The sequence below is a fragment of the Saccopteryx bilineata genome, chromosome 6 (assembly GCF_036850765.1).
Source record: "Saccopteryx bilineata isolate mSacBil1 chromosome 6, mSacBil1_pri_phased_curated, whole genome shotgun sequence".
Classification (NCBI taxonomy): Eukaryota; Metazoa; Chordata; class Mammalia; order Chiroptera; family Emballonuridae; genus Saccopteryx; species Saccopteryx bilineata.
Window position 1 is genome coordinate 198,093,438 of NC_089495.1, and position 9,777 is coordinate 198,103,214.

A 9,777-nucleotide genomic window follows, 5' to 3' on the forward strand; every position below is an offset into this window, starting at 1 on the left:
CCCCTCTGAGCTGACTGCCTTGTCCAGGCGGCTTGCTTTCCTCTGCCACCCCCAGCTCTTGTCATCAAAGATACCACAGGAATTATCATCTACTTCAGTTCCCCAGACGGCAAGGCCCTGCGTTGTTTACTAAGGGGGGACAAGCATCTAGAACAGGGGTCTCAAACTCGCGGCCCGCTGAACAATTTTGTGCGGCCCGCAGACTAATCCACTGCGGGCCGCACAAAATTGTTCAGCGGGCCGCAGAGTTTGAGACCCCTGATCTAGAAGGTTATCTACAAAAGAATCAAAGACAAAAGGCTAGGCTCCAAAATCCCCACAGATGTGCTTGGCTGGCACACAGGCTCTCCATGGAGTCTCCAGCCGGGTCACTTGCCCACAATGACCCATGACTGAGCCATCTCACCCCAGAAGACATCAGAAGGCAAAGCGTGGGGCCAGAGCCTAGAGAGGCTGAGGCCGTCTGCAATGCAAGGCCAAGCACAAAGGTCTGTCCTCGGAGGGGCAACACAGATCACAGGGACACGGCCTGAGGCCCCTACACAGCACACCTCAGGGCTCAGACCCCTCTGGGGACTGGCCAGCCAGCCACTGCCTGCAGCGCGGGGCCCACACCAGTACTGCCACCACCGCACAACTCACTCCCTGTATTTCCACTTTCTTCTCTGTGGAGTGGATGGCACTCCAGACCACCCCGTAGGGTCCTTGTGTGCCCTAGCCAAGACACATGATGACAAGTCTCCACAGCACTCAGCAGGAAGTCTGTAACTGCTTTGTGTTCACTGATGTCAGTATCTGCGCACGTGCGCACGCATGCACAGAGGCTAAACATCACCCTGGTTCCTGTTAAACCACCATGACGACGAGCACCAAAGCACTTCTCCACCCCTCTTTTGAGCCAAACTACCACCCTAGAAACCAGCAGGTGTCAGCCCTACTTCACAAGTGGGCAAGTGAGAGGGCACAGCTATGCCAGAATGAGGTCTTATAAGGGAGTGCTGTGCATTTTTCCTGAACCACACCGTCTCTCCTTTAGGGCCAAGGACACCCCGAGGATAACCAACATCCTCTCTCGGGCCAAGCTACAGGCACTGCATGGTAGTGAATGTCCAGACACCTGAGGCACCTGGGCAAGAGGCCAGGTGGCAGGGGACCGAGTTGGCAACCCAATCTCCCTCAGTCTGCAGAGCAGGGCTGCAGGAATCAAATCCCACCAGCGAGGTGCATCCATGAATGGGCAGAAGTGGGCCAGGTTCAGCAGAGGCTCCATTTATAAGATCTGAACTCCACACCAGTGTCTACTAGCCTTTTTACTCAGATTCCTTTAATCCGGCCTCCACAATCAAAGGGCTGGGGCCCCTCCTATGCCTTTTAACTATACAGCAGGCCTCTCAAATCCCAGCTAATTAATGAGATAACTGAATATGTATGCCTCTGGCCTGACCCACCCTTAGGGGCTGGGGTTATTGTCTGCATTCCTGCCTCCATCCCCCAAAGACCTGAGACACCAGGGACCGACTTCTCCCTCTCCACACCCCACCCTTCTGTTCAGGCTCCAACTGACGAACAAGAAAGGCAGGCACCAGATGTGCACATCTCCACATACCTACTCTACACGCTGTCCCACATAGCAGGTGGGTGGGTAAGTAGATGGGCTGGGACAAAATAAAAACAGAAAAACATTTCCTCCCTTTCCCAGGTGGAGATGTAAGTGAAATATGAACTCGGGCCCCATCCTCCTCCCTTCCTGCACCCTAACCTCTCCTATAGCCACACTCCATCTCTACAACATTCAGTCCAGGGTCTAGGGGGCAGCCATAACCTGTTATTGTTATTATTAATAACAGCTCACATTTACTAAATATTTGTGTCAGACACTGTTAGATGTTTAACATTAATTTTCTCATTTAATCTCCAGAGAAACCAGAGTATGCAGTGAATATATTACACCCATTTTACAGATGAGGAAAATTAAGGTTTGGAGACGATAACTCGCTGGAGGACACACAACTAATACATGGGCTTCAAAATCCAGCCTCGCCTTCAACCAGCCTGCTTGTCACAGCCTGCTGGTTTGAAATGCAGCCTGTTACCCAGGAGACCTCCACCTGGGAACCTCGGGCCAGTGCCACAATCCACAGGGAGCACCACAGAAGCAAGGAAGGGGCCGTGCCTGGAATCTGACACCTGGGTGATGCTCCCAGGAATACCCTGCAATGTCTGTCCTTCCTCCACTTTGGAATCTAGTCTCTCAACCCACATTTTCTCCTAATGGCCGTCAGGGCCAAAGGAGGCACAGAGGAAGGCAGCTACCATTTCTAAGCTCACCAGCTATATCAGATCTGAAGTCTAGTTGAGGACAGCTGCCTCACCACACAGTCTTCCTGCCTCCCAATCTCCTCACCCATCTACATGCATGTACACCATGCCCAAGGAAGTCTGTAGGACCTTCCCCTGGGGTGTTATTTCCGGACCACCCTCCTCCACTTGGACCTAGGTCTGAGCCTCGCTTTCTCTAACATTAGTCTCTGGGGGAAGGGGGGTTCCTTGCAGGAAGCAACCCACAGCACGGGGTTGAGGACACATCATCTCTCACACTTGGAGGCGGAAAATGGAGGGCAGCTGGGTACCCATCCGGCCACAGCATGGGCATGTGCTAAGTGGAATAACACTGATACATCTGGGGTTTTCAAAATCCCCCAACTGAGACCTGTGCAGAAGCAGCCGTACAGGCCTGGGAGAGCAAAGAGGCAGGAAATCAAAAGTAGCTGCTGCTGACTGCCTGCAGCTACAGGACGCGGGACACAAAGGGCTAGACCCCAAACTGGCTGCCAGCGCCCTTGGAAAGAGAGTACCTGACGCCAAGGCACTAAGACCAGCGCTTCTGGGGGCCAAGCTTTTAGAACGTGCTTCCGAGGGCAAGGGGAGCCGGGCCCTTTACCAACAGTCCCTGCCTTGACTTCGGCTGTCTGCCCACCCACAGACCTCCAAAATTCGGTTGCAGGACAAAGGCGGCTGTGGGGAAGAGCCGCCACTGCCTTCTCTCAAGCTTTTCCCAACCAAACAGGACCACCTTCCTCCTCCCAAGAGGGAGAAGCGTAGGGTTGGCCCTGCCCCAAAACCAGCCCTACCCCAACATCCGCCTAAACTCTCCTTAGAGAACCCAAAGATTCCTTTGCAAATAAGAACCCATCCTGGGGCCCCAAAAAGTTTCACCGAGACGGCTGTTTTTGGAGAAAGGGTGATGGGCGGCGACCGTCCCGTCTAGCTCCAAGTTCAGGGGCTAGGTGGGGGCCCTGCCTCGGCTGCCGTCACCTCCACGGGCACCACTCCCGGGGTGTGAGGGACCCGATGCCTGCTCCGCTAGTCTCCAGACCGCTAGGATTTTTAGGCCTCTGGGCAAAGAGCCAGAACACTCCCCCTCGGCTGGGGGAGGGGGTGTCCTGTCAGGTGACTGAGGACCCGGATGCCCCCTGCCCAGGGTGACCACCGGGGCCGAGGCGGGGGCGGGTCTGGAGGTGGGGAGGGCCGAAAAGTTTGCCCAAGTGTCTCCCGCGGCGGGCCCGGGCGCGGGGGTGCGGGGGCGCGGGGGCGCCGGGCGCGGACCCCCGGCACTCGCTCCGCGCGCGCAGCGGGCCCCGGGTAGGGGGCACACTTACTGGCCCCCTCGATCTTGTCGGCGCCGCGGCTCCACGTGATCTGCCGAGTCTCCAGCTTGACCTGGAAAGTCTTCCGCTCCGGCCGCTGCGACTTCTTGGAGTAGAACAAAGTCATGACGGTGCCCACCTCGAGGCTGCGGCAGAGGTGCAGCACCTCGGCGTCCGAGGGCGCGCCGGGCCCGCAGCCATTGGCGCAGGGGGACGCGGCGCCCGCCATGGCTCCGGCGCTGGGGTCGGCAGAGGCGGCTGCGGCGCAGGCTCGGCCGGCGGGAGTAGGCGGCGGCGGCGGCGGGGGCTAAGGCGGCCGGCGAGTGGGCCCCGGCGGCAGCTCCTGCGGGCGGAGATGGGGCGGGGCCTGAGCGGGAGGCGGGGCGGCCCTGCAGGCCCCGCCCCGGCCCGCGCGCCGGGAACAAAGGCGCCCGCGCGCCCGTGGGGAGGACCCCCGCCCGCCGCGCCTGCGCCCCGCGACCCCCGGCCAAACCCCGGGCGGGGGAGCGCAGGGGGGAAATGGCGGCGGGAGCGCGCGCACGGCTCGCGGGCAAGCACCCGGCCCTCCGTCCTGCAGAGCTTCCTCACGCGGCCCTGGACACAGCTTGGCGGCCACGGCCGATCTCGTCACGCGCGGCAGTCGTGCGCCGGCCTGGCAGTCAGTCGTACAGGCGGACACCAGCCCACTGTCCCGCGCAGGCCCAGCCGCTTCCTCACCCCCACTCCCCGAGCGCCGCCCCACGCAGCAACCGGAAAGAAGTGCGGGCACTGAGCTCCCCTCGAGCCCGCGGGACAAACCCAGTTACCTGGGCGGGCTGCCCGGCGGAGGGAGCCAGGCCGGGCCGCCTCACCCCGGCGGCGGCGGGTCCTCTACGCGCCCTCTCCGGGAGGGGCGGGGGCGGGGCTGCCTGCCGATTGGCTGACGGTCTCTGATGGACAGCAGGCCTGTCCCGCCTCTTCTCTCAGGCCGCGCAGGGCTGGCCCGCAGGCCGCAGCTGTCTCTGTGGCCCGTGTAGCCTTCTAGGGTCCCGTTATTTGGAGAAGCATTCCCAGGCCTGAGCATCCCCTGCAGGGCCTTTAGACCCACAGTCCCCCGTGGCCTTTGTCTCTGGCGCTCGCATAAGCCACTGTCCGCCCCACCTCCCTCTCCGTGTCCCCAAGGTAGGACGTGATGTCAGGCCCTACTTCACAACGCCCCTTTGCAAATGCTCTTTTGAGCTTTGGTTTTACTGGGCTGATTCTCCTTGCTTTTCTCCTTCCTCTCTGGCCGCTGCTTTTCCACCTCAGAAGCTTCTCTTCCTCTGGGGTGGGTCCTGAGCCAGTTCCCAAGGCGACCAGACCTTTCCTATGGTTTCACATCCGCCCTACCCCACTCCACCCAGGCACCCGCAGCGCCAAATCTGTATCTCCTGTGCATCTCACTGCCTGCTCCCGTCCCCACTTAACACAGGCATCTCCCTCTTCAAAATGCTGCTCCCTGTCTTCACTTTCTTAGAACATAGCACTAAACGCTGAGGTGCTTGGGCTAAAAGCCCTGGCGATACGAGTATCTCCACCCACAAGTCGGAGGCCCGCCTTTTCTCACCCATACTTGACCCTCTTTGGTCTTGCCTGCTTTCATCTTTAAGAAAAAATTAAATCATGATTCCCGATCTCCAGACTCAAACCCTCCATGACTTCCCGTGGCTCAGAACATCCACATTCCCTACCTGGCCCAGCAGGTCCTGTATGGCCCGGTCCCTTTCTCTCCCACTTCATCTCTCACCTCCTGCCCTTCACGCTCCATTATCCAGCTGCAAAGCCTTTTTGTAGTTACAGGTGGACCTCATCTTAGTGCCTTGGCTTAATTGCATTCACAGGTGCTGTGTGTTTTACAAACTGAAGGCGAGACTCTCTACCAACAAAAAAGATGAGGACGCAACGCCTGCCTTATTACCGTGGTCTGGACCTGAACGCGCAACTCTCTGAGATGTGCTTGCCTGTGTTTGAATAATTCACACCCTTTGTCTTCCTGAAGCCATTCTCTTGATTCGCCCCTGCTGTCTAGCTGCCCCCGCCACAGAGAACGTCCCAGAACGAAGACGCCTGCGGTCACGGTGGAGCCAAGCGGAGCAGGACCGCTTACCGCATTTCAGAGGTGAGGGTTCCAGCGGGGCTCACAGCAGGTGCCAAGGAAAGGGCCGGACAGGGTTTCCTGGGACTTCTGAGTTGAACAGAGTGTGCTCAGGCAGCCCACCCAGCTGGGTGGCAACTAGTGTGCGCTGCTGCCTCTGTCTTTGTCTTCCTGTAGCGGAAATGTGTGTGTGTGTGTGTGTGTGTGTGTGTGTGTGTGTGTGTGAGGTTCTCTCAAATGCAGCCCCCAAGAAGCTGAGTGTTCAGCCAGAGGTCGAGTCCCCTGTGCTAGGAGGCTTCGGCCACCTAAGGGGAAGCGAAGTGGCTGAGATGGACTGCCACCTAGTGACAGGCCTTTAAAGTGAGAGGGAGGCAACTCAAGTTGACCTAGTGCCGGCCTTAACACAGGCAGTCACACCTGATCCTTGTAATTGCCCTCTAATCGGGGATTACTGTCCCTAATTTACTGATGAGGAAGCTACTGCTCAGAGAAGTTCTGTAACTTGCCCCAAGGCCACAAAACGGACAAGTAGGGATTTGAACCCAGGTCTGTCTGATTCAATGTGTTTTCTGCCTCAGAGAGAGCTGCTGGCTTATGTAGGCCAGTAGTCAGAGGGCATGGAGGCTAGCTGGCTAATCAGTGTGGGTGAGGGGAGGCCCTGGGCATGGCTGGCCCCGGGGCCATGGAACTCAGAAATCCTGAGCGCTCACAAAGTGCAGCTTGGGCTGGCTGGGGCTGAACATGGTGCTGCCCTGTCTACAGCCGCTGAGCTGCCCTCGGCGGGGCATGGGGACGTGAGTTGGGAAAACAGGAGACACCAGCACCAGCCCTCCAGGAATTCACAGGCATTAGACAGATAAACACTGTTATGTAAGGCGAGTTGTAATGACAGCCACAGAGGAAAAGGACCAAGGGCTGTGAGATAAACATTAACCCTGTTCTAGTAGCAAGAAAGACCTCTCTAGGACTCAGCAGAGGCCCAAAGGATGTGAGTAGATGGCCAGGTGAATTATTATTGGAGGAAAGTCCTCTCCAGGCAGCGGTGACAGCATGTGCAAAGGCCCTGAGGCCAGAAAGGGCTTAGTGAATTTAGGAATAGAAACAAGGCTGAGTTTACTAAGTGCAGGAGAGCATTCAGGGTGATGCAGTAGGGAAGACCAGTGGGGGCTGAATAGGGAACCTCCCTGCCTACCTATCTTGTCCATTTTCTGGGAGGGCCTCTCCGAAGGGCTGCAGCCCTCCTTGAACTTCCTAAGCCAACTTGGGCAGTCCATGGGCTGTAATGCACTTTTAAAATTGGGGTTTCTATTTTCTGAAGCTTCCCAACATGTAGCCCACGTTTCCCAGCTTTTGCCTGTGTTTCTGCCTCTGGGGTCGGGCCCCCAGAGGCTCCAGAAATGCCTGCCAACAGGAGCTTGTATTTTCAGCCGGCTGCCAGGCCCTTCATCGGGAAACAGGGCTCCATTTCCTCCTGGGACTTCTGAGCCAGCATCCAGGCCTCAGCTGCCTCCCTGCACCAAAGGAGGTTCAGGAAAATCAGGGCACACAGAGGGTGTGGCTGGTGCGGGCTTTCCCAGCTCAGCATATATATGGGGACGTGGGTGTCACTGGTAACGCGTGCAGCTGCACTGGCTGGGAGGGAGCAGCCTAGCACCCACGCAAGGCACATGCCTGTGACGTTACCCAGGCTAGTCGCTTGGGCCTATTTCTGCCAACACTCATGCTTCAGCATGCCCTGGCCCACACCAATGCCTGTGCCTGCAGTCTGGGAAAGGGCCTTGGCTCACATGACCCCCTGGCCCTGTGGGCCTGACCTCACAGGTATTCATTTCCCAAACACTTAGAACAGCCCTTGGCATGTAGTGAGCCTCATATAACTGCTTTGTCCACATTGGCTCACTTATGCATTATAGTACTGAGATAAGCACCTTTTCCCCATTCTACAGGTGGAAAACCGAGGCATGGGGCCGTTCAAGGACATGCTCATGGACACACAGCGGAGAGGCGGCAGTGATGGGATTCAAACCCAAGCCGCATGGCTTGAGTCGATGCTGTTGCCTCCCGTGCAGGTATGAACATTTATTTTATTGTGTATCCTCATCCCTTTTCATAAAACTATACCCGACATGTTTTCTATTTTCAGTTATTTGGTTAAATGTTGTCACAGGTCGGGTTCTGTGGGAGCAGACTCTGCAGAGGTTAGCGGGCAGACGCGCAGTGGGGACTGCCGTGTTGGGACCAGTGCTGTGGGAGGAGGTGGCACAGGGAGAAGTGGAGGGTGATGCAGGCCAAGCCCCAGGGAGCCCCACCCCCATCAGCCAGAGGAGGTGGACTGCCCGAAGGCTCTCTGCTGCCCAGGCGCCCTTAGGGGGCCGACCGCTCTCCCGGGGGTTGGGACGAGTGCTTCCTTGAAAAGGGGAATTCAGGTGGCATACATCATTATGTCCACCACAAATGTACTCTTTTCCAGTCTTCTCGAAAGGTTTAGGGCACTTAGAACAAAGGACAAAAGTATTGTAATAATAAGGCTTTGCAATTATTAATGGGATTTGCAATTATAAAAGGAGGAACAGAATAGGGTTAATATGGGCGTACAGCTGCTGTGGAGACTCAGAGGGGGCTGAGCTTCCTGGTAGCCAATAAACAACAACAACAAACTATCCTGCTAACTGCTAACTTAGCGCAGAAAAACTTGCCTGGGGATAAGCCGTACAAGCAGTTTCTCATATGGTCACTGAACTTAATTGAAATAGTGGAGCATGTTCCCAACAAGTGACCAGCAAATGCTGGCAGTTTATTTGTTCCTGGTCACCCCGCTGAGTGAAGACAGAAGGTGCAGCAGAAAGTGCAGCTCAGGGAAGCCCCTTCCACGATGGGGGAGGCAGATTTGTAGATTGGCAGTGTTCTAACTTGATCCGTACACAGAACACTATCCCTTTGGACCGTTGTCATATTTTTCCTCAGTTCCTGAGGCTGGACGTCTGACCAGCCCTCTCGGGTTTCTGAGCCGGCCAGCCTGCACCTGAGCACGCAGCGAGTCCTTGGTAAGCACTGTCCTCAGTGCGCCTGGAGCTCCATCCACGCCACAAGCTGCAGTCTAGGTTCCTCGACCTCTGGCCCTCGTGTCTGTCTCTACCTCCAACGTAGTTGTTGGGCCTCACACTTCTTAGGTGATGTCCTCCTGTTTACCTCCTCACCTGGGGTGTCTTCCCAGCGCCCTGAGAGCCTCAGTTTCCTGTCATTCAAGGCAGAACAAGGCCTGGCCCAGCCACGCCCAGGGACGCTGCTCTCTCTGCAGACCCTGCTTTCTCTTGGCTGATGAGGCAGGAGAGCTGGGCTCCACGCCCCTCCCTCAGGGATGTGGCAGGGGTCCAGAATCGCACCACTGAAGGAAGAGAAGGGGAGGGCCCTGGCTAGCCACCGGCCCAGGCCAGGGCAGATTATTTTTCCACGTTCTCTCCCTTTCTTTTAAAAAATATTCCTGCTGTACCCTCCATAGCAGTAACACAGCAGAGACAGATCTGACCATCTTCTCGCTCCAGTAGTGAATGCAGAAATGCCAACGAGGACAGTTCAGTGTGATCAGGGCCCCTAGGGGCCCTCAGAAGGGACACCAGACCTTAGCTAGACCTTCGGTGGCTGTAGGGGTGAAGTGAAATGAGAGACCGTGGATAGTCCTGAAGATAGGACGGGCCCAAATTAAAGAGATCACTCATTTTTGCAATTCGGTCACTATAGGTGTTCTGCGGCTTTTTTTTTTTAGCAATTAAAATATAAACATTTTTAGAGATGCATGACTCAAATGTCCACGTATAAGTTTATTTAGTCACACATACATATTTTAAATCACATGATTTGAAACAATGTTTTAATCTATAGCTATTGATTTTTCTACTCTTACCTTTACAGTAATAATGTTCATAGTCTTCCACGAATATGATTTCTTTGTGGAAGTCATTAGAGCCACTTTTTTTTTTTTTTTTTTTTTTTTTGCATTTTTCTGAAGCTGGAAACGGG

General features: G+C 56.0%; 1 protein-coding gene across 4 annotated transcripts in view; it reads right to left on the minus strand.

The window, feature by feature from the left end:
* Positions 1-4,526, minus strand: part of PLCG1 (phospholipase C gamma 1) — a 35,705-nt gene extending 31,179 nt beyond the window's left edge. For 2 of the 4 annotated variants that reach the window (XM_066234146.1, XM_066234143.1), the window contains exons 1-2: positions 4,454-4,526; positions 3,660-3,990 (exon numbers count right to left, since the gene is read on the minus strand). In XM_066234146.1, the coding sequence (XP_066090243.1) occupies positions 3,660-3,876 (217 nt within the window). In that variant the 5' untranslated portion in view covers positions 3,877-3,990; positions 4,454-4,526. Of the gene's footprint in view, positions 1-3,659; positions 3,991-4,235 lie in introns of all 4 variants that reach the window. The other 2 variants (XM_066234144.1, XM_066234145.1) reach the window with 2 other exon arrangements.
* Positions 4,527-9,777: the final 5,251 nt, after the last annotated feature.